The following is a 24,121-nucleotide window of genomic DNA, read 5'->3' as shown; positions in this document are numbered from 1 at the left end:
GGCACCCAGAGGGCTGCTCTGACTCCACCGCATGCCCTGAGGACGCTGGTGCTCCAGAGGGGACCCTGGTTCGTGCCTGTGACTGGGGGGGTAGGGGGATTGTGGCTTTTGCACCCCATGTTCGACAGCGATGCCTCCCTGTCTAGACCTGAAGCTCGCAGCAGCTGCCTCTCAATGCAGACCATCCTGTCTCCTTAGAGCCACACAAGACACTCTGTTCGCCCTCCTCCAGGCATCCAGGATTGTTATCAGGGCTCAGCTCCCAGCGGGAGGGGGGCCCATGACTAAAGCAGTAACTGTCTCACTTGGGTAGGGGGGCACTTAGAAAACACTGCTGCCCAGCCCTTGGCCACAGAGCCACCTACTGAACTGATCTGAGGTGGCACTTGGGCACCCCAGGCGATCCCAACGTGCAGCCGGGCGGGGAAGCCCTGAGAGCGGAGTCACATGGGGTTCAAGGCCAACACTGAAGAGTAGGAGGCTGTAAGGATGGCACCTGCAAGCTGGCAAGGGGAAGAGCACCTGCGGATCCAGCGCAGCTGAAGAGAGTGGGCTCCTCGAACTGCCTCAGCGCCTCCTGCACCACCTGCTCCGCAGCCCTCCGTGACTCCGCCAGGAGTATTTTTCGCTGGTCCTTCGCGAGCTGGCATATAGATTCCTAGAGATGGTCCAGGGAGGTCAGTCTGCTGCAGAGCTCGTAAGGAGCCTCCGGGCAGCACCTGCCTGTGACACAGCTGGGATTCCTGGTGTCTTCGCATGAGCATCGCGGATGAGGCCCAAGCCGGAGAAAAACCCTTTACTGTGTCCACAGGTGTGTGCCACCGGGCACAGGAGGTGATGGGGCTGGACCCCGGCAACCCCCCTTCCCCCTGGGGAGAGCGCCAGGTGCCGCCCTCATCTGCTCTGTGGGCAGCACAGGGCAGCCGGGATCGGGAGCTACACCCACAGAAGAGCTGCCTTTGCCGTCCAGCCCGAGGCCCCAAACCCCCTGCCGCCATGAACACACTGCTGAAGCCCGTGGCCGTGAGGTCGGGCTTGGTCAGCCCCCGTGGGTGTCCGCCACTTGCCTGAGTGCTGGACAGTTTGAGCTGGGTGTATTCCAGCTGCTCCTGAAGAGCAGACAACTGTTCCTCCTGGCGAGCCACGGCGTTCACCAGGCTGCCCCGCTCCTTCTCCAGTTCGGCGATCTGTGCGGTCCATTTGGCTTCTGACTGCGATGGCGACCGTGTAGGAAGAGGGAGCTGCTCAACGGTCCCCTTCCCAGGAGTCCTAACCCACCACCAGGCCCCATGGGGCCATCTCTTTATTTTTATTTTTAATTTTTTTTTTAGGAAATATTTATTTACTTAACAGATATTTGCTAAGCACCTATTTTAGGCCAAGTCAAGACAAGTAAGATAGTGGCCCTGACTTTAATACATCAAATGCATTACCGCACACAAACAAAAGGGGACCGCAAATTACGGCCACCAGCACGTCACAGAGCATGCCAAAAGCTCAAGAGGAAGAGGCCTCGGCTTCACCTTTCTGGGTACCAGTCCAGCTTGCCACTTCTCGCGCGATTCTCCAGGGACGGTCCCCAGAGAGGGGAGGGGCCCAGTTGCCCACCCCAATCCTGAGAGGTTGCTAGTCGAGCAGTGCAACTTCAGGCCTCTTCACAACGGGCACAAGACTTAATGAAACAAATTTAAAAGCCTCAGCTCTTCGGCTTCCGCTCTCTGCTTTGCGGACCACTCCCCACAGTGGCCAAAGACCAAAAGCCCCCTCTATACAACTGGCCCTCACTACCCCACGAGCCCTACTTCCGCGGTCCCCACCTGCTCCCGGCTTCCCCTTAGGCTCCTCCGGGCCATCTCTTTAATTGGCCACTTTGGTGTCCCTGATCCCAGGGGGACCAGGTTGGCCGTGGGCTGATGATGGATGCCAGGTGAGGGCCACACCAAAGCCCGGGGGGGGAAAGGAGGAGGAAGACGCGCTAAGGTGATGCTCACCTGGGCAGACGTTTCCAGGCTGCCTTGGACAATTTGGAGCTCCTGTTTGCTGGTGGCAAGTTCCTGCTTCAAGCTCTCTAGCACTTCTGTCTGTTCTTGAGTCTAAAAGAGAAGGAGATCAGGAACACTCCGATCTGGGTGGTGGTTACCGGGGGTAAACACGGGGAAAAAGCCCCAACAGACGTGAGATTTATATACACTTTTATACCGAAATAAATTTTACCAGAACAAAAAGCAGGGGCAAGGTGAGAACCCAGAAGGCACCAAAATTTTTCTTCCAGTTCCAGAAAAGTTAAGGAGTTGGAGGGGGGGCGGTTAGGAACACTTCCCAAATGTCATGCTTGAGCTCATCATACTGATAAAAGCAGAACTGGATCTTGAAATCAGGCACTCCCAACACCTGAGTCATCCCATCTCACCAACTTGAAACAATTCCCCTTCTTTGATTTCTAAGTGGTGTTTTTCAAAGAACAGGTTGTGACCCATTAGTAAGTATTCATAGCTAACCTTTTTTAAAAAAAGGAACAAGGGAGTTCCCATTGTGGCTCTGTGGTTAACGAATCCGACTAGGAACCATGAGGTTGCGGGTTTGATCCCTGGCCTTGCTCAGTGGGTTAAGGATCCGGCGTTGCCGTGAGCTGTGGTATAGGTCACAGACGTGGCTTGGATCCCGCGTTGCTGTGGCTGTGGTGTAGGCTGGAGGCTACAGCTCCGATTCGACCCCTAGCCTGGGAACCTCCATATGCCGCAGAAGTGGCCCAAGAAAATGGCAAAAAGACAAAAAAAAAAAAAAAAAAAAAAAAGCAACAAGCAGCACCCAAAAAACCTGCACGTGTTCACATAAGTACTGCTTTGCGAATTTCCATCAGACCATAGATGTATTTTTTACTTGGGGGGGGTCATAGGAAAGCGTGAAAAGCCACTCCTGTACGTATCAGGCTCTCCCTTTGATCCACCTAACATCTCTGAAGGCCAACTGGACCTGCACATCAACCCCAACTCGTGGGAGGGGAGTTCTCCCGGCGGTGAGTCTTTGTAAATGCTGTTTCTCGAGGTCCACGTGACATCCACGCGCTTCCACTGCAAACCCTCCTCGAGACTCGTCCTTGGAAAGTCTCTGCTGATGAGCCCGACTCTGCTTGGGACCCTTCATCACTTCATGCCTCTAACTCCTCACCCATCCGTAACCAGGTCCTGACCCTGATGGCCTCCTGCCCCTCCACAGGGCTCTACCCGCCCAGACCTGCCAATGGAGCAGAAGACAAGCGAGCAGTGCTCCAGGGCCACCCCGGACAGACCCCCTCACTTCCACCTACCTTCCCTCCCACTCACCTTCCGCTGGGCCTGGTCACTGATGCGCTGGAAGGAATCCTCTAGCTCTTTTTTCTCTCGTTCCAGATCCACCTGGGCTTGTCTGGCCACTGACACCTGTTTGGTCACCTCTGCATTCTGTGAGAGAAGAATGGTGTCTAGAATTGCCTTATCTCCGGCTTAAAGGCTGTCTTCCTTTCAGAATCAAGGACGGCATTCAGACCACAGGTGCCCTAGAGTCGGACACAGACATGGCTGTCCCACCCAGAAAGAAGCTGTCACCTTCAGAGGCTCGACTCTCAAGTATTTGCAAAGACCGGGGGATAACACAGGCGGGGCTGGCACCTAGGGTGGAGCTCAAGATATGGGAGGCCAAGAGTTCCCGTTGTGGCGCAGTGGAAATGAGTCCAACTAGGAACTGTGAGGTTGTGGGTTCGACCCCTGGCCTCGATCAGTGGGTTAAGGATCCGGCATTGCCGTGAGCTGTGGTGTAGGCCGGTAGCTGCAGCTCCAGTTTGACCCCTAGCCTGGGAACTTCCATATGCTGCGGGTGCAGGCTTAAAAAGAAAAAAAAAAAAAAAGATACGGGAGGCCAGCTGGCTTCCGGGAAATGCTGGGGGCCCCCTGGGCCTGGGGAAGCCCCATGGCCCAAGTCACCATCTGGTCTGAGCAGTGGGCTTGTGCCTGGCGAAGTGGGGGCCCTACCTTCCGCAGCAGGTCAGCGTGGTTCTGCACCAGCTCACTGTACTTCTCCTTCAGCCTGCTGTAGCGCTGCTCGTTGGCCTGGGCTTTCCCTGTACCGGCAAGGAGCGAGGTGAGGGGTCTGCGCTGGCTGGGGCCCTCTGCCCTCCTTCCAAGAAGCCAGAGCACCTAGAGGATCGTCCTTCCTTTCCACAAGCGCACAGACCTCCTCTCCTCTCAAAAGGCCCCTTACATAGGCTCCTCCGGGAAGGCTTCTTGGATGAGGAAGTCACCCGATGCAGCTCACCCCACGGGCTCACGGAGCCCTGCGTTTCAGCCGCATGTGCCCTTGAGCAGTGTTCTGGCTTCTTTGCCATGATTTTTCTCGGGCTCTCCCTGCCTCAGTCGCCTCTGCGCTCCCACACCCTCGGCTGTCCCCCTGGGGTCTAGCTGGGCCGCCGCCACCCCCCAGCCCGACACCCCTTACTCTCTATCTCCGTCAGGCTCCGCTGAGCCTTCTCCGTGTCCTCCCGCTTCTTCTTGAGCTCGTCCAGCTCCGCCCGGAGGAACTCGCTCTCGTCGGCCGCCTGCTGCCGCAGGTGCTGCTGCTCCGCCAGCTCGGCTTCCAGCTCGCTGACGCGGCCCTTCAGCTGCAGCACCGCCCGCTGGCTCTGCGGGAGGGCCCGGCATGAGCGCGGGGCCGGAGACGCCACTCGGACCGACCCACCGACCGCCCGGCCGCCTTGCAGCACCAGCCCAACAGCTGGCGCTGCCGAACCAGCCCGCTCCCTCCGGGCCCCTCGAGAGCGGAGCCTTCCGGTCACCCAACAGGGGGCCCGTCTGGCCCTGTCAGCAGGGATGGACGAGCGGGGATGAACTAGGAAAGGATGGGTGCCGGCCCCGGGGGTTGACCAGCCGCGGGTCAGCGCCGGGCTCTGCCAACAGCAACAGAGCTACGGCCCAACCTTCTCAAGGCCAGGGAGGGGAACAGGCCTCTCTCCCCACCGCTTCTCAGGCAGCTGGTGATCACAGGGTCCCTGGGGTGTGGCTCAAATGCCACCCTCAAGGTAAGCACACTGGAAATGCTGGACAAGCCCGTCCTCTGGCCTCATTCACCCCCTCAGGAGGGGGCCCATCGAGGGTCGACGTGAAAAGCTGTCACGTTCCGGGAAGCCCAGAGGCGGACCAGAGCCCAGCACATACCTCCGTCTTCATGTTTTCCAGCTGTGCTTTCAGCCCACTGATCTCCTTGTAGAGCTGATCAATTAAGTGGTCCCTGGGGAGAGAAGGGCAGCAAGTTTGCTTCCTCCGTGCTTCTACCCCTCTCCTTTTAGAGCAGAGCTGGGAGACCCCGGGAGGAGGTTAAAAACCAGTATGTGGGGATAGTTCTTTGAAATTCTGTGAAGTTATACTCTAAGGCCGTCCGTGTCTCCAAATATTTATCTAACAACCCTGGGTCCACGGGTCTCTCAGCCTCATTTGAGTTTCCTCTGGGACTTTAAAACAGCCAGTAAGGTGTTCCCATTGTGGCTCAGTGGTAACGAACCCGACTGATATCTGTGAGGATTCGGGTTCGATCCCTGCCCCCACTCAGTGGGTTAAGGATCAGACGTTGTCGTGAGCTGTGGCTCGGATCCCATGTGGCTGTGGCTGCGGTGTGGGCCGGTGGCTGCAGCTCCGATTTGACTCCTAGCCTGGGAACCTCCATATGCCGCGGTTGTGGCCCTAAACCAACCAACCAATAAACAAACAAACAAAAATGGCCAGTACTCGAAGGTCAAGACATTTCTCTAAGATGCCCGCGAATTCCTCTGCAGTTGGGGTGGCGAGCGAGGCCATGGCTTATCTTAGCTCCTGCACCATGTGCTTTAACTGCAGCCAGGACTCACTTCTCATCCTTGTTCACGCCGTTCTGACTGTTGAAATTGAAGGGTCGCTGCTGGAGGAGCTGCCGAAGATGTCATCGAACTTGCTGTCGAACGAATTCTACCATGACCAGAGAGGAGAGGGGACAAGGTTAGAGACCCGAAGTGGTCACACCAGTGACACGTGGGAATGGACACTTTCTGAATCTGGTTCAGATCCATTTATGGTGCCTCCTGGGGACCAAGGGGCAGTGTGGTCGGTCTAGGCCAGTGCTGGGGTGAGAAGGCGGCCGGAGTCCCCCACCCTCCCCCTTGCACCTGGGAACAGGGAGCATCCTCCCAAGTGGCCCCCACCTGCTGGGAGGCGTCCATGTCCATGAGGTCATCCTTCTCTGAGACCGGCTCACTGTCGGGGGACGAGGCCTCGGCGGGGATCACCACCACGGGGCTGATGTGCTCCGACAGGGCGGAGGCTCGGAGGAAGTTGGGCGGGTTCTGAAGAAGGAAGAGGCATCCTCAAAGCCTTTCCCCACTGCCGGCCTCTAAGACCAGCCCCCGGGTGTGGCCGGGCACGCTTACCTCTGGCAGCTGAGGGATCTGAATGAGCCGCTTGAAGTACTGAAGGTTGCTGGAGCGGTAGAACAGATCTTTCAACCTAGGGGTGGAGAAAGGGTGGAGGGGAGCGGGGGGGCCTTCACCAGCCCCGGGGAGGGGACACCCCGCTTTCCTCCTGACTGCCCAGCCCCAGGCACAGGCTGCCAAGGAGATGGGCTTCGTGGTGCTAGGATGCAATTGTGATGCTGCAGGAAGAGATGGGCACAGCCTGGCCTCACTTTATCTGGGGGTGAGGAAAGAGCAGTTCAAACCACGGAAATCCTTTGGAAGAGTAGACAGTCCCAAACTCATTTCTGCAGCCCTGCACTGTGGAATACGTGCTACTGTAGCTTCCCAGGAATGTTTGGCTTCGAGGAACATTAAAGTACATTTCTCTGAGGATAAACCAACTAACCACATGAAAAGGGAAGGGAACTTAACTACTAAGACGCTTTTTTTTTTTTTTTTAATTTGCATTTTTTAGGGCTGAACCTGCAGCATATGGAGGTTCCCAGGCTAGGGATGAAATGGAGTTGCAGCTGCCAGCCTACGTCACAGCCACAGCAAGGGGGGATCCAAGTGGCGTCTGTGACCTACACCACAGCTCATGGCAACAATGGATCCTTAACCCACTGCGTGAGGCCAGGGGTCGAACCCCCATCCTCATGGATACTAGTTCTTAACCCACCGAGGCACAACGGGAACGCACCCCAATTTTTTTCTCATCATCAAGTCTCCATTCTGAATCTAAACATCAACAGCCAGGAGAGCCGAGAGCACCAGACCTGTTCTGGGATGAGAGAGGGTCCCGGATCTCAGCACCCTCTCTCTGCAGCACAGGCTTCTCTCCAACTCGGCGCCCGTCATGGGGTCTCATGATGGCCCTTCAGACCCTAAGGTTGGGAGGGCGCCTGTGATGTCACTGCTGCTTTCCCTGAATTTGGGGACACTGAGGCCTCAGAGAACCACTGTGTCTGTGGAAGAGAAGGTGAGGTGGCCGCTCACAGGGAAAGCTTTCATAAACTCAAAAAAAAAGGAAGGAAATCGGATCACCTGCCCACATGTCCCCAGCTTTCTGGGCTGGAGCCAACAGTAACAGGCTCTGCTGCTCTCCTCAGCTACTGGAATTTAACATTCCAGGAAATCAGCCCCAGGGCCTGTCTCCTAGGATTTAATAAGTCATGTATTATAGAATAAACATATGAGACTTTTCAAGTGGGAACAAGGAAACCAGGAGGTTGGCACAACCCTGAACTCGCCCTCTGATTGCTGCTCAGGAACCAGCAAGAGAAGCCTAAGCTTGGGATCTGGCAGTGGTTCTTCTTCTGCAGTCAAGGATGAAGAAATCAACAGGGAAACAAGAGGGTGAAACCCCACGATGCTAATGCCCTTCCCGGCTCCCTTCATTCTCCTGTCTCTCTCTCCAATCTGTCCCCTCTTCCTGGGCCCTTAACTGAAAAATGAGGGGAACTTCTTGAAATCTCCTTACCAATTTTCTTTCCCAAATGCACCAGAATAATTTAGCGCCCACCCCCATCAGCCAAGTGCTTCCTCTCTCTCAGACGAGACGGCTGGCCCATTCGCTCATTAATTCACTCAAACACTGATCAAACACTATAGGCTTAACTGACTGCGATGTACCAGGTGCTAGGGATATCATAACAGGCCAGACAAACAGAAATAAAGTGGTGCTGAGAACTAGGAAGGGAACAGGGCGCTGCGGTGGAGAATTCAGGGGCTGGCGGGGTGGAGTTGGAGGAACAGGAGATGGGGAAGAAGAACCCACTGAAAGAAGGAGGCTGGAGACTGCCTTTGTGTGGAGGTGACTGAAGATGACGTGGAGCTGGTCAGGCTGGGGGAAGAGCATCCCAAGGAGAGGGAAGAGCAAATGCTAAGCCTCTGAGCGCTGAGCATGTTCCAGGAACCAGAAGAGGATCCTGTGTGGCTGAACCACAACAAGCACTGGAGACGAGGCCAGAGATGGCAGGCAGGGGCTGTGCAGACCGCAGAGAGGAAGTCAGGTTTGATTCTCAGTGTAATCAGAAGCCACGGAAAGGCTGTGAGGGAGGGATTTATGTTTTTACAAGGTTGTTCTAACTGCTGGGTTCTAACTGCTGCTGGTTAGGATGGCAGGGGGCAGGAGAGGGAATTCAGAGCATCCTGTCCATACTGGAGGGTCCTGGTGGACAGTCATAGAAGCCGAAGGGATGGGAGATAAGACTGGAGCCAAGATGTAGTGGTCAAGTACAAGACATGAACTTGGGGGAATGAGGACGGTGGTGGGTTCCAAATCTCTGCCCTCCGTGGATGGTGGGCGGTATTCACTGAGCTAGAAAAGACTGGGAAGCAAAAGGTTTTTGGAGGAAAACCTAGAGTTTGGTGTGGAATGTGAATGTGGCATGGAGCTGTCCAACAGGCGCCTGCGTGTGTGAGCCTGGAATTCAGAGGCAAAGGTCCGGCTAACATCTTCAGGAGCTGTCAGCACGGACGTAGCAGAAGACCCTAAGAACTTGGGGAGAAGAAAAAGAAGAGGATGAAGCCCTTGATGTAAAGCAGGTGATGAGCGAATGAGTGGAATCGCCTTCCTCTACGAGGTTTATCAGAGAACCCATAGCTTCCCCAGCCAGTGGTAGGTTTGCTGCTGTTTTCTCTGCCTTTACTTTTTAAAGCAATAAAGCAGATACTGCCATCCCTTGATGGCTTTAAGCAAGTGCTCTTGCACGGACTGATTTCATAGCACTATTTTTTTTTTTTTTTTTTAATGGCCACACCTGGGGCACATGGAGGTTCTCAGGCTTGGGGTCAAATCGGAGCTGCAACTGCTGGTCTACACCACAGTCACCGCAATGGCAGATCCGAGCTGCATCTGTGACCTGTGCCACGGCAGTTTTCGGGAATGCCGGATCCTTAACCCACTGAGCAAGTCTAGGGATTGAACCCGCATCCTCATGGATACTATTTGGGTTCTTAACCTGCTGAGCCACAACTGGAATTTCCTCAGAGGGCTTTTAGATTCGCCTTCCTTTCTATCACTTAAGTCACTTACTTTGTGAACTGCTCCATGAAGCGGTCTCGGTGGCCTTGCAGGGTGTCGGCTGGGAGACCTGGAAGAAATTGGAAAAGAGTGAGATGGAAAAGTAGGACCAGAGGGCAGGCAAGGCACAGCAGGGCTCCAGAGGGAGGGGACCATCCATCGTGGGGCCGGTGGTCTGCCCAGCGGAGAAGCACTCCTGACCGAGAGCTGCCCTGGGACTGGTAACCAAGAGGGCCCAGCAGGACCAGCGGGCACCCTGGGGGTGCTTATCAGCCAAATCTTTCCTTCTGTTTGCTCCTGGAGTTTGAGCCACTCTGGGCACAGTGGGCTCGAAGCTGTGTCCATGACCACGGAAGCAGAAGCAGCAGGAGGGAGCAGGGCAGGCCTTGGAGGCAGCCTCTGTCCTGGGCTATTTGCACTGGGCACACAGAGTGAGGCGCAGCCCAGACCTAAGTCTGGGAGAGACCCAGAGAGCCTGCCAGAAGGTGCCGGTCGGAAGGCCAAGGCCGCAGGACTGGGAGCCGGGGGACCTGGTCACTGCTGACTCTGGACAAGCAGCAGCCTCTTCGGGCCCAGCTCCTCCTCCAAAGCGGGGGGTGCTGTGCATTCTGTGTGTTGCGTGATTCTGTGTATTTCAGCTATAGCTCACAACTCAGTGATCCTTTAATTTTTAACTTTTTAAATTTCAATTTTAGTAATTTTTGATACAGGATATATTCATTTGGTATAAACAGGGAACACCTACATAGGTGCCATAATTCAAAATGCAAAAGGGTACAATGATGACAATGGCACTTTCCCTCAGAACACCTAAGCCCAGCCCAGTCGTGAGAAAAACATCAGACAAACTCAGAGGGACATTCTACAGGTATTTCACCAGGACTCCTTAAAACTGTCAAGGGCGGGAGTTCCCGTTGTGGCTCAGTGGGAACAAATCTGACTAGTATCCATGAGGACACAGGTTTGATCCCTGGCCTCCCTCAGTGGGTTAAGGATCCAGCATTGCCATAAGCTGTGGTGTACGTTGCAGACATGGCTCAGATCTGGTGTTGCTGTGGCTGTGGTGTAGGCCAGTGGCTACATCTCTGATTCGACCCTTAGCCTGGGAATATCCAAATGCCAAGGGCGTGGCCCTAAAAAGACAAAAACAAAAACAAAAACATTAAAAGCTGAAAACAAAAAAACTGTCAAGGGCATCAAAAACAAGGCAAGTCCAAGAAAGTGCCACAGCTAAGAAGAGCCTAAGGAGACAGGACGACATTGCAACACGGTGGACAGGATGGGCTCCTGGGACAGAAAAAGGCCATTAGGTAAAAACTGGAAATCTGAATGATGCACGGGCTTCGGTGAGTAATAATGTAACATTATTGGTTCATTAACAATAATGTGTCGATACAACCGTGACAAATGTGTCATGATTATACAACCGTGACAAATGTGTCATGATCATGGAAGATGTTCACAGGGTCACGAGGGCTCAGGGGTATGAGAACTCTCTGAACTATCTCTGCAACTTTTCTGTAGATCTGAAACTACTCCAAAAGGAAATGTGTTCATTTTTGGAAAAGCATATACTGCATGGAGTGTCCCTTTTTCCTGGCCACACCATTCCCCTGCCCAGAGGCATTCACTGAGGGTCTTGCACGTTGTTCTGCCTTCAAAGAAGACCTTTAAATGCACAGAATCACCTTGTCTCGTATCACAACTCATCCCTGAACAGAAGGAAGTGGGATGGTCTAGTGGGAACTGGTTCTGCAGCATCATAGGAGCTTCGTCTGTATTTGGAGCCTTGAAACGACTGCCTGCCTTCTTTTCCTGGGATTGCGTCCACCCTCTCTGCTTTCTTCAGGCTCCAAAGCCCTTCTAACCCTGGAACATCAAATTCCAAATCCTTGTGGATTCATCAGAGTGGTGCTGGGTCCTTTGCCTGTCCCTCGCCAGATCTGCTCCTTGTCAGTCACCACCGCCTCAGGGTAGCCTTCATTCTAGAATTCTAAAATAGAACCACGGGTGTCTTGATTTTTCTTGCTTTTCCATCATCCAGCCACACTGCGTGTGCATACGCTTCACGGCGGCCACCTCGGCGTCTGGCCCAGGGACCACCCACATCAGAGCCACCTGGGTGTGGTTCACCAAGGCAGAGCCCGCGGCAGCAGGACCCACACACAGCGTTCTAAACAAGAAGCACATCAGCGGATAAGCACTTCCGCCAGACCAGTAGTTTCCAAAATAAATTCCGCAAAAGCGTCCCCGGGATCCGTGGCTGGGGAAGGGACGGCCCTCCATCTGCTCGAGCAGCTCTGTTTTATATCTCTCCTCGAAATTCCATTTGTACATGGGAGCCACTGCCTTGGCTCCCGCAGGCCTGGGCCAGGTCTGTTCGCATAGGTGTGGTCTCCAGATGCGTGACGTACAGGGGTGGCGCGGCGGTCAAGCTGGAGGTGGAGGGAGGACCATCCCGGGTCACTGCTACGGCAAGCCGGGTGCATCCCTGAGCGCACCGAGACCTGGCCCTGCTCTTCTGTTCCCCCGGCAGCCGGGAGCTCCAGGGCCTTTGGATGGGGAGCAGAAAGCCGAGGGCCCTGGGAGGCGCTGCATCTTGCCAGAGACAGCCTCAGGCTGTGACCCTCCTTCTGGCCAGACGCTTGCGGCGACCACCCCGGCTATACTCACAGGAGTGGAGTTTGAAGAGGAGCTTGACGGTGTAATCATAGAGGTGGCTGCAGTCCAAGATGACCTGGATCAGCGGGGCCAGGCGGCACTGCCCGGCTGTCGTCACCGACACGGAGCGGGACATGTCCAGAGAGTTGAACACTAGGGGATACAAGGAGGGGAGAGGAACTTAGGGGGGCCGTGCTCAGAGGGCAGAAGGCAGGGGTCTGACACAGTGAGGACCTGTCCTGTGCAAACATGACCTCACTTAACCCTGTAAACACTAGCACGGGGCAGCTAAGAGTAGCCCTGTCACACGGATGAAGAAACCGGAGGCAAGGAGCAGGCTGACTCCCCAGGACCTCTGTCAGCCTTGACCCTGACGGTTCCCCCTCCCTGCGATCTCGCAGCCTCTCCCGCTGTCATCCAGGGTTGCTGCACATCCCCCCTTCCCGTGTTCCAGGAACCCTGTGACGAGCCACCAGGAAGCCAAGGTGGGACTGTTCCCTTCCCTGTGTTCTGGTCCACGTTTGATATTTTCCCCACGTTTCTACGGCACCCCCAGGATGGGTGCTTCTCGGGGTCCAGATCATCATTAGATGGAGCTCATGCCAGAGACAGAGGCCCGGACTGACTGTCTCGACAGGCCTTTTCTTCTCAGACACTCTGACTCCCCATAAAACTGAGGGTTTCCCTTGACCCAGAGCCCGTCTTCCCATTAAAGCAGAAACCTCAGAGAGAATGTGTTCTTTCTGCTCAGATGAAGGGCAGGGGTCATGAAGGAGCATTCTCGGGGCTCCCCCAGCTTGAGTAAGTGTCTCTCTTGGGGGCTCCCACCAGGCTGAGCACAGAGTAGAGCATGTTCATTTCACCTGCTCGGGAGTCAGGGTGTATCCTGGCTGCTAGAGGCGAAGGCTCCTGCTCTGGCTATTGCCAGCCACACAGGCTCTGGCTTGTAACTCGCCACGTCTCAGCAAAACCTCTTCTTGGCTTTGTGAGCCCTGCCCCTTGCTCCTAAACCAAGCAGCTAGACCCGCCTGGCCGTGGACCCTCAGGGCACACCCCTGGCCAGAGCTAATCTCCTTCCTGCAGTGGCTGCCCACCGCCTCCGGAGACTCCACACATGGCCAGCACCCAAAGATTGTCCCCGCAGTCCCTCAGCGAGTGGGGCTGCCCCAGAGGAAAGCCCAGCCCTGCTGAGTTCAGCTTCCCCTGGCTGCACTAATCCCTGTTAACGGGCTTAGTCTGGCAGCTGAAAAAAAAAAAATTCCCAAACAGTTCTAATTAAAATGCAGCTTTTCTTCTTGACACAAATTAAAAGCAGCTGTCACTGCAAGGCGGCCATCCCCAAGGCTACTGGCTTCCTTAGGCTCCACTCTGGCAAGGAATCCCAGACTGTTCCATCTCCCAGCCTGCCTGCCGCTTTCCAGGAAGGTCCCTTGGCAGCCAGTAATGTCCAGAACTGTGTGACCATGGGCAAGTTACTCAACCTCTCTGTGCCTCCAGATGCTCTTCTGTAAGATGCAGATGGTTCTAATAGCACATACCTCATAAAGGTCTTGTAAAGAGGTCTCATTAAGGATTAAAAATGCAAAAGTTGTATAAGATACGTGGCATCACGCAGTGGTTCTTAGCATTGGCTTTGAGATTGATTAGAACCACCTGCCTGCCTGCACCCTCCGTCCCCAACCCCTCATTCCATTTTAATTGGTCTGGGGTAGGGTCAGGGCATCAGTGGGGTTCAAAGACGCCCCCCCCACCCCACCCCCCGGCCCCTGGTGATTCTAATACGCAGCTAGGGTTGACAACTGTATTTTCTAGCTCAGTGGCTCTCAAACTGCAGCCTGCATCAGAATGCCCCGTCAGAATCACTCCAACGGAATTGTGATGATGGAAGGGTTCTGTGTGCTTTTCAAATGTGTGGCTGCCGAGTGCCTGCACTATGGCGAGGGCAACTGAGGACCTCTTGAATGTTATTTAACTGTAATTAATGTAAATAGCCGCATGTGGCTAGTGGCTACCATATTGGACAGTGCAGGTCTGGGAGGTTTGTTAAAACAGATGGCTGGGCCCATCCCCAGAAATTCTAACTCAGAAGATCTGGGTGGGACCCAAGAATGTGCACTTTTAATAAGTTCATAGGCAATCCTGATGCTGCTGGTCGAGGGGCTGCATTTTGAGAATCATCGCAAGCGCGCCAAATAAATGCTCATTGTACTTGGCCCACGTTTCCTGCAGTCAAAAACCAGAGGCGGAGGAGTTCCCGTTGTGGCTCAGTGGTTAACGAACCTGACTAGGAACCATGAGGTTGTGGGTTCGATCCTTGGCCTTGCTCAGTGGGTTAAGGATCCGGCGTTGCCCTGAGCTGTGGTGTAGGTCGCAGACGCGGCTCAGATCTGGTGTTGCTGTGGCTGTGGTGTAGGCCAGTGGCCCATAGCTCTGACTAGACCCCTAGTCTGGGAACCTCCATATGCCGTGGGTGAGGTCCTAGAAAAGACAAAAAAAAAAAAAACCCAAAAACCAGAGGGGGAAAGAAATGGAGCTCTCTTGTGGCACAATAGATTAAAGACCCTGTGTTGTCACTTACTGGGCTTGGGTTCAATCCCTGGCCTGGGAACTTTCACGTGCCGCCAAAAAAAACCCAAAAACAAAAACAAATTGAGAGAGAGAGAGAGAGAGAGAGAGAGAGAGAGAGAGAGGAGAGGAGCAAGAAAAAAGAAAACGAAAAAGAAGGGGCACCCATCCCAGAGTTCTGGTCCCAATCATACGGGGTCACAGACCAGGACTCAGAAGCTGGAGCGATTTCTTCCAACACCAGCTCCCGGGTTTCTGTAGCTCAGAGGTGACTGAGGACAGGAAGGGGAGTGGGGACATGGGCAGCGGAGACTCTAGATTCTAAATCCATGCTCTCTCGGGGATAAGAAAACCACCGTCATTTAACCATGGAGGGGTTTATGCAAAGACAAGGGGCAGGTCTCTCTAGAAAACTCCAGCGAATTCATCCCAGACAGTCTCAGGGCATTCAGCTGGATGTTGATATCTTTTTTTTTTTTTTGTCTTTTTGCCTTTTCCGGGGCTGCTCCCGCAGCATATGGAGGTTCCCAGACTAGGGGTCCAATCGGAGCTGTAGCCACCGGCCTACACCAGAGCCACAGCAATGCAGGATCCCAGCCGCGTCTGCAACCTACACCACAGCTCAGGGCAACACCGGATCCTTAATCCACTGAGCAAGGGCAGGGACCGAACCCGCAACCTCATGGTTCCTAGTCGGATTCGTTAACCACTGCGCCACGATGGGAACTCCCTGATATCATTTTATAAGCTCTATCTACCTGGTGTTTCTTCACTGCTGTTTATCCAGAAAGTAAGCATTTTTTTTTTCTTTTTCCCCATTTTTTTAAAAATTAAAGAGAAATTGATTTACAATCTTGCACCAATTTCTGCTGTATGGCAAATTGACCCCGTCATACATACATATATGTATATATATATACACACGCACACATACATTCCCTTTCTTATATTATCTTCCATCAAGGTCTATCCCAAGAGACTGGATATAGTTCCCTGTGCTGCACAGCAGGACCTCATTGAGAAAGCAAGCATTCTTTTTTTTTTTTTCTTTTTAGAGCCGCACCCGCGGCATATGGGGGTTCCCAGGCTAGGGGTTGAATCGGAGCTGTAGCCACTGGTCTATGCCACAGCCACAGCAATGCCAGATCCTTAACCCACTGAGCGAGGCCAGGGATCGAACCTGCGTCCTCATGGATGCTAGTCAGATCTGTTAACCGCTGAGCCACGATGGGAACTCTGAAAGAAAACATTCTTGAACTTTGTTGCTGAGTAGTTGCTATATGGGAGGCACGGGGCTAGAACACAGGTGAGTAGGGCCTGGGTCCTGACTGTGAGGAGCTCTGTCGAGGGGGAATGACCCACGGGGTCAGTGCATGTGCAAACAGAGCCAGCCATCCTGGGATGTGGCGGCAGAACGGGTGACGACGGAGCTGGCCACCTGGGGTGGGGCCTCTGCATCACACACGCCTTCTCCAGCTCCTCAAGCCGGTTCGGTGTTACCCCATCTCTGTTTGTTCTTCCTCCAGCCGTCCTTTGGGGCTGGAGGGACCACCACAAAGGCTCAGACAACGGCCTTGTTTTCCTTCACCACCATAACAGTGGCTCCGAGGAGGCCAGAGCCGGGGGAGAGAGCTTGGGTCAACTGAGCAGCCACTTCTAGAGGGGACTCTCAGAAGGAGGACATTTCCTAGAATATCATTCACACCTGTATTTCAACTCAACACACACCCAAGCTGAACGTCAATGACGTCTGAATTGAGGCCCTTTCCACCCAAAGCTAAACAACTAAAAGTCACACTGATGACTAGTTAGTTTTTCCTACACTTTTAGGCAAACACTTCCAATGCATTAAAAAAATCCATCGACCTGGGAATACCCTAGGGCAGGGGCTGTACTGAAAACTGAGTTGTAGGAGTTCCTGTCGTGGCTCAGTGGTTAACGAATCGGAGTAGGTTGTGGGTTCGATCCTTGGCTTTGCTCAGTGGGTTAAGGATCCGGCGTTGCCGTGAGCTGTGGTGTAGGTCGCAGACGCGGCTCGGATCTGGCGTTGCTGTGGCTGTGGTTTAGGACAGCAGCTGTGGCTCTGATTAGATCCCCAGCCTGGGAACCTCCATATGACAAAAAAAAAAAAAAAAAAAAAGAAAAGAAAAAAGAAAAAGTGAGTTGCATTTTTACTTCCCTACTTTTTCCCCCTTTTTCAGCTACACCTGTGGCATATGGAAGTTCCCAGGCCAGGGAATGAATCTGAGCCACAGTTGCAATCTAGCCACAGCTGCAGCCATGCCAGATCCTTAACCTGCTGCACCACAGCAGGAACTCCTCTACTGATTTTTGTATGTGACCTGCTCATATAGGTTGCTACAGACCAAGCACCTTCTTGGCTCTCCTACAAACCAACGGTTTCCAGTTGTTTCTGGTGTTTTGCCTGCACTGAACTGAATGGTCAAAGTGTAAAGGGGTTTGCCCCACCTCAGGCCTGTGCTGGAACCTAGCAGGCCAGCTGTCAGAATGTGCTGCACAGATGAACGTGCTGAAGGAAGCTGTGGTTGAGGGAGGGAGTTTCTGTCCTTCATGAGAGCATCAAAGCCCCAAGAGTGGGCTGTGCCTGTCCCAGAGCTGAGAAGGTCACCAAACTTGCACACGCGTCCTTGCAGTTTGAGATACACTCTTTCATGGGGTTGGAAGCTTATGGGGAACATCTCAAATCTCAGAAAACTGGCTCTCGAGTTCCCTAGGGAAAGAAGAGGCAGCCAGGCCGGGAGGTGTAGGGAAGAGGACCCAGGAGAGAAGGGAACTGGCTGCTCCTTCCCAACTCCCATCAGGGGAGTGTCGGGGGCTGACAGCCTGGAGGCACCAGCACGCTCAGGAGAAGGGAGCCCGGAAGTGGGCCAGCTCCTCCCAAGAGTGGAGCAGGACTTGGGGGCTCCTCACGTGCATGTGGGTAGCAGCCCAACTCAACCAGCTCTCTGCCATGGCTGCCGACTGAACAGCAGACAGAAGCTCTTCCCACCGAGCAGAAATCCATCCCGAGGGCCAGCCCAGCTGAGCAGCAGGCAGGCCTGTGTCAAAGGGCCGGCCAGTGTGGGGGCCACAGTTGGGGGGCTGGCAGAGGGGCTCTTAGAGGGAGGCCTAGGCTTAGTGGGGAGGCTATTAGGCAGGGATGCTCTTCCGGCTCAGCTATGAGGTCACCAACTCCAAAAATGCCCCGGGGCTTTGGCCCCTCCCAGCACGAGGACAGAGTGGGCGTGGGTAGCCCCGTCTTCCCAGCCCTGGGCTGCACAGCTTGCACGGAGACGGGGCTGGGCTGGCTGGTCCAGGCGGAGCCGAGGGGAGACTCACCAGTCTGGAAGAGGTTAAGTTCACACTCCAGGTAGTCGAACATCTCCACTGTCAGCTGGAAACTGGACCCAAGAAGAAAGGGAGCTTATCCGTTACAGCTTCACCGGTCCCTGTCCCCTCGCCCAGTGCTGCTGCTTCTGTCTCCAATGTACACGTGCAAGCACGAGCACACATGTGCACACACACTCACACACACACACAGTTCTAATTCTTAGCCCCCAAGTGGGTATAAAGGCCATTTGAAGACCAAGCAGGACGAATTCAACAGTGACAATGGCAAAGGGGAGGGAAGGTGCCAGGCGGGGTTGGGAAGGCAGAGGGGCACAGAGAAGGGAGGCCTGGAGTGTGAGATGACCCAGAAGGGTTCTGGATGTGGCACCAGCAGTCAATGGCTCCGAGGCCAAGTCACTCAGGGCTTTAGACCCCACCCCAGCCACTGCTGCTGCCCGTGGGCCCTCTGTGACCCTAAGTGGAAGTGACAGCATCTACACAAGCTTTGTTCCCCGTCAGGTCAGAGCGTGGGGAAAGCCACTTACAAGTTGTTCACGTCACTCTCTCCAGCCTCGTCCAGCTGCCGGTCACTCATCTGGAGGTTGCCTGGGAACCTGGGATTCTGGAAGGGAGGCAGAGGGACGTGAGAACAGGCATCTCAAGCGCTCTCTAGAGACACCCACTAAGCTGACATCAAGCAGGGCTCCGGCAGCAGCGGGCTGGGTTCTGCTTGTTCAAGTGGTTACACACGGTCCCTGGGAGGTGGCAGTGCTCCCTTTATACCAGCCCTGAGACTGGCTCTCAGCAAAGAGCACCCACCACCCATCATCACGGGGGAAGGCTCCATCCATCCCTGGGGCCCAGGGGAGGGCCCCTCCCTCACACCAAGGACGTCTTCCCTGTGGTGCAGCAACAACAGCCAGCGTGTCACAGCGATGGGTCCTCACATGAACCCACAACATGAACACGCAGGCAGCACGGCCTCTGCTTAGCCCCAGCACACTTGGAATCCTACCCGGGTGTCCCGCTGTCCTCTGGCCACTTTCTGAAGCTGCTGCTGTGAGTCCAGGGCAGGCAAACCCATTCTCACATTAACTTTGGCAAAACACAGTTAGTAAAATAAACTTGAAGGTTGGAAAATACTGTATCACGCACCCCCAGAGTCAGGGGAAATGATTGGGATCATCGATTGGTCGTCGAGCATCTGTATCCTTCTCGTTACTCCGTGTGGTCTGCCCGGAGCAGAAGGCACCCAGGGCAGTGGGGCAGGTGGCAGGGAGCACAGAGGTGGGCAGACTGTCCATCATGGGGGCTCTAATTCCAGGGTGAGTCTTCAGCCTCTGTAGACAGAAACCCTCCACTCTGCCACCTCCCTCTCTGGCTGTAAGCCTTCTCTGGCTCTGCCCTCGCAGCCCCCTCCTGCCCTCAGACCCACCACTCCTGCTCCTCTCTCTCAGAAACTCAGGCCGGTTCTTTTAGCGCCCCCTTCTGGCCGCACTTACTACTTTGCTCAGACGGGACATCATGGTGACCAGGTCCCCCTCTCCCACGCCCCACGCCCTCTTTTTTTTTTTTTTTTTTTGCCATTTCTTGGGCCACTCCCATGGCATATGAAAGTTCCAGGCTAGGGGTCGAATTGGAGCTGTAGCCACTGGCCTACGCCACAGCCATAGCAACGTGGGATCTGAGCCGCGTCTACAACCTACACCACAGCTCACGGCAACGCCAGATCCTTAACCCACTGAGCAAGGCCAGGGATAGAACCCGCAACCTCATGGTTCCTAGTCGGATTCGTTAACCACTGAGCCACGATGGGAACTCCTGCCCTCGTCTTTCTTGCTGCCAGTCCTCACCCCACATTGCTGTTAAACCCAGTGAACCCTGTGCCCCAGGCCAGCTGCCAATCTCCCTGGAGAAGGTCTCACAATCAGTGTCACTTTGAAACCATGCTCTGCAGCTTTAGTGACTCATAATAGGCCTGGCCACCGCCCCAAGGGCTCCCCTTTCCATCAAAAACCGTCCCACCCTCAACCTGGTGCCCGGCTCCCCTGCCCTCACCCTTGGTACATGTCTTGCATCACTGGTAACTCAGCACCTGCTTCCCACTCCCCTTCCCGCTTCGAGGGTACCTAGCTGTCCTTCCCTTCCTCCAGCTTCAGAAGAAAAGGGCCGCCTCCTTCCCGATTTGGGATCAGCCCCTCCTTTATGTGCTATTTCATCCAATCTAGCTTCCGGATCATTCTCTTACTCATCCAACAAATCCCAAATGAGCACCTGTTTTGGGCCACGCACAGGACACAGGGAGCCACACACACCTGCTCCCTGACCTCTGGGAGCCCACAGTGCAGAGCGCCCATGGCCCCACTCTGCCTCCTGAAGCCCCTGCTGGCTTCCTGCGGCCCAGCTCTTCCCCACGGGCCCCCATCTCCCTCCTGGCATTGCCTCTCCCCGCCCTTCCCTGCCAATCTACAGGAAGTCCCCAAGCCTTGCCTGTCCCAGGAGGGCATCCTCATCCTGGCTCTCACCATCTTCCACAGCCTAGCTCTCCCCAAGTTACCCCACAGTCTCACACCTCCCAGTCGCCTGCTCCTCGCTCTAACAGGGCTCTCCTGGTAGCTCCGCGTGGACACCAAGGTGTTCCGGGCCTCCTGCCCTCCTGTCTACAGCTGATCCTCTGCTTGAACCCCCCAACCCCCCCTTCCTCATCAGCCCCTTCCTCTCTGCCCACTAGTGGGGGCCTGGGAGGGGCACATGTATGCAGCTGGAGGGAGGGGAGGGTGTGAACCGAGGGGCCAGAGGGCAAAGGGGCTGAACGCATTTTCCCACCGCACTACTGGGACGTCTCCCATTCAACATGCTCTCATTATGATGTGACCCTGACGTTCCAGCTCAGTGGTGTCAGTTCTGTCCCTGTGAATCAGGGGACCTTGACGAAGACCTCAGCCCCTACAGGTCAGCGGCAGAAGGGATACTCTGCGACTTCTGAGGCTGGGTCGTCTAAATGCCACGCGTGCTCCTCGTTCTCTTGGCAAACTGGCCAGGCTGTAAGAAGCGCTGAGACGTCATGAAGACACAGGTGCCAGGCCAGACCCTCACTGTCCAGCTCCAGCCGGCATGTGGCTGTAACCACACGAGACCCCCCAGCCAGAAGTGCCCGACCGAGCCCTTCTGGAACTCCGGACCAGCGGTGTCAGAGATAACGAAGGACTGTTGTTTTAAGCCACGAAGGTGTGGGCTGAGGTGTTACTCGGCACGGATAACTAATGCTCCAAGGCTGAGCTCAGGGGTCGCCGCCTCTGAGAAGCCTGCCTGGTCACCCCAGCCTGGGCAAGACACCCCATGACACGATTCCATGTGCCCCCCTCTCCTCTCCTAACTGGACCACGACTCCTGAGAGCAGCGGCCAAGTCTACTCCCCCTTTTCTCTCCAGAACCTCACCCAGCGCTGGTGCGGGGCAGGCAGCCAACACGTTGGGAGTGAGGGTGGCCACTGAGCACAGCATGAGCCTGTCACTTGGGCCTGGGTTCGCATCCCACCTCAGCACCGAGGATCGTGGTGAATCAGGCAAGGGACTAACCACTGTCTGAGAGTCACTTTCCTAGGATTTAATCCCACCTACTTTATAGGGCTGCTGTGAGGATCAAACGATGTTCAGAAAAGGTTGGTCTGGCTGGGACGGTTTCAGTGAAGCAAAGCCACCCCTCAAGTACATGAAAGACAATGGGGATAAAAGACACTAAATTATGCTATTTCTTCTTCTTTTTTTTTAATATATTTTTTTATTTTTTAGGGCTGCACACGCGGCATATAGAAATTCCCAGGCCAGGGGTCAAATCGGAGCTACAGCCGCTGGCCTACACCATGGCCACAGCTATGCATGATCCGAGCTGCGTTCTTGACCTACACCACAGCTCACGGCAACACTGGGTCCTTAAGCCACTGAGCGAGGCCAGGGATCGAACCTACATCCTCGTGGATCCTAGTTGGGTTTGTTAGCTGCTGAGCCACGAAGAGGACTCCCTATGGTATTTCTTCTTAACTCTACTCCTGCCTCCATCGCCATTGCCAGCTCCCTAATTCAGGCCGTTCTCCCCTTGCCACCTGGCGTGCCATTCTCTTCCTCCCCCTATTTGCACCACACCCACCCTTCAAGGACCACCTCAATCCCCATTTCTTTCACTGTGTCCTTTGGGGTGCCACTTCTCTGTCATTTCAAGACATTTCTGGCATAAAAATGAAAGTTGGAAAAAAAAAAAAAAGGGAGTTCCCGTTGTGGCTCAGTGGGTTAAAGATCCGGCGTTGCTGTGAGCTGTGGTGTAAGTGGCAGATGCAGCTCGGATCCCGCGTTGTTGTGGCTCTGGCGTGGTCCAGCAGCTGTAGCTCCGATTCAACCCCTAGCCTGGGAACCTCCACATGCCGTGGGTGTGGCCCTAGAAAAGACAAGAAGACAAAAAAAAAAAAAAAAAAAAGGAAACAGCACATCCCTGGCCATTTGTGCAGAAACACAAACCTGCCCAGGACTGTTACACGGCTGCTACAAGTGTGCAAGCCTTTCCTCCCCGGTGGGTCTGTAAACTCCTAGAGAGCAGACCCTTTGTCCTTATTCTAAGATGCACAGTTTTCCGTGCACGAGGTGCACTAGAAATACTGACTAAAATTGTATCTTGATTAGAGGAAGGGCCTGCGTGGAAACGTACTGAATAAAGGGAAGGGATTGTTTCTATTCAAAGTCAAGTCAGTGCTTCTGAAATATTTTCGTTAAGGCCACCTGGTGGATGGGGCTCCTCTTTCTATTTGCACAACGGGGAACAAAAGGTGCAAAAGACCTGGGTCAAAATCCCAGGCCCTTTGTCACACCCCAGGGGCCTGACCGCAGCCGCCCTGTGACATGTTGGCTCCCACACAGCTGGTATGAATGCTCCCTGAGAAGCTGGGCTGTCCTGTGCCCCAGCAGACCTGACAGGAGGCCCACCCGGGGGGGCGGGGACGGGGCGGGGAGGCGGCAGGACGGCGGCCAGGACTCACTTTGGTGTGGTACTCCATCTTCGTCCTCAGCAGGGTGAGGTAGGTGCTGCAGAGCTGCCCGTAGCCCTCGCTCAGGTGGCCCTTTCAGGGAGGGGACAGAAGGCAGGGGTTAGCACTCAGAACGCTGCACGCAAACACCTCCGGCTAGGCTTTCTTTTGAAAAGGATGGATTCCACTCTTGGGCATATATCAGGACAAAACTCTACGTAAAAGAGACACATGCACCCGCATGCTCATTGCAGCACTATTCACAATAGCCAGGACATGGAAACAACCCAAATGTCCATCAACAGATGACTGGATTAGGAAGATGTGTGTATATATACACAATGGAATACTACTCAGCCATAAAAAAGAACAAAGTAATGCCATTTGCAGCAACATGGATGGAACTAGAGACTCTCATACTGAGTGAAATGAGTCAGAAAGACAAAGACAAATACCATATGATATCACTTCTAACTGGAATCTAATATCCAGCACAAATGAACATCTCCACAGAAAAGAAATCATGGAACTTGGAGAAGAGACTTGTGGTGCCTGATGGGAGGGGAGGAGTGGGAGGGATGGGAGCTTGGGTTATCAGACACAACTTAGAATAGATTTACAAGGAGATCCTGCTGAGTAGCATTGAGAACTATGTCTAGATACTCGTGTTGCAACAGAACAAAGGGTGGGGGAAAAAATGTATACATGTAAGAGTAACTTGATCCTCGTGATGTACAGCGGGAAAAAAAAATTTAAAAAAAAAAGAAAAAGAAAAGGATGGATTCTTTTCTGGTGATGAAAATAACATATGTCCAGCATAGAAAATTTGGAAAAGATGGAAAAGTACATATACGAACAAACCCCCCTTAACCGAACTACCAGACACAAGCACGGCTGGCATTTGAGGTACACTGTGTTATTTTTTTCGATTGAAGTAGACTTTATTTTTTCGGGCAGTTTTAGATTTGCAGTGACTGAGCAGAAGCACAGGGATTTCCCATCTACCCTCGCCAGATATGACAGTATTTCATAAGGTATGAAGTTTCCTTGAAAATTCATATTTTATTCATTTTAT

General features: G+C 54.1%; 1 protein-coding gene across 1 annotated transcript in view; it reads right to left on the bottom strand.

Moving 5' to 3' along the window:
• The window catches only part of HIP1 (huntingtin interacting protein 1), a 161,957-nt gene that overhangs the window by 22,003 nt on the left and 115,833 nt on the right, over positions 1-24,121 (bottom strand). The window contains 16 exon segments of the mRNA XM_021086314.1: positions 523-658; positions 1,068-1,211; positions 1,992-2,093; positions 3,324-3,440; positions 4,008-4,096; positions 4,471-4,654; positions 5,187-5,259; positions 5,873-5,918; positions 5,921-5,969; positions 6,203-6,343; positions 6,428-6,503; positions 9,489-9,546; positions 12,150-12,290; positions 18,042-18,103; positions 18,578-18,654; positions 23,059-23,139. Of these exon segments, the coding sequence (XP_020941973.1) occupies positions 523-658; positions 1,068-1,211; positions 1,992-2,093; positions 3,324-3,440; positions 4,008-4,096; positions 4,471-4,654; positions 5,187-5,259; positions 5,873-5,918; positions 5,921-5,969; positions 6,203-6,343; positions 6,428-6,503; positions 9,489-9,546; positions 12,150-12,290; positions 18,042-18,103; positions 18,578-18,654; positions 23,059-23,139 (1,576 nt within the window).

Source organism: Sus scrofa, chromosome 3 (assembly GCF_000003025.6).
Source record: "Sus scrofa isolate TJ Tabasco breed Duroc chromosome 3, Sscrofa11.1, whole genome shotgun sequence".
Classification (NCBI taxonomy): Eukaryota; Metazoa; Chordata; class Mammalia; order Artiodactyla; family Suidae; genus Sus; species Sus scrofa.
This window is presented reverse-complemented; position numbering and strand designations above follow the sequence as displayed.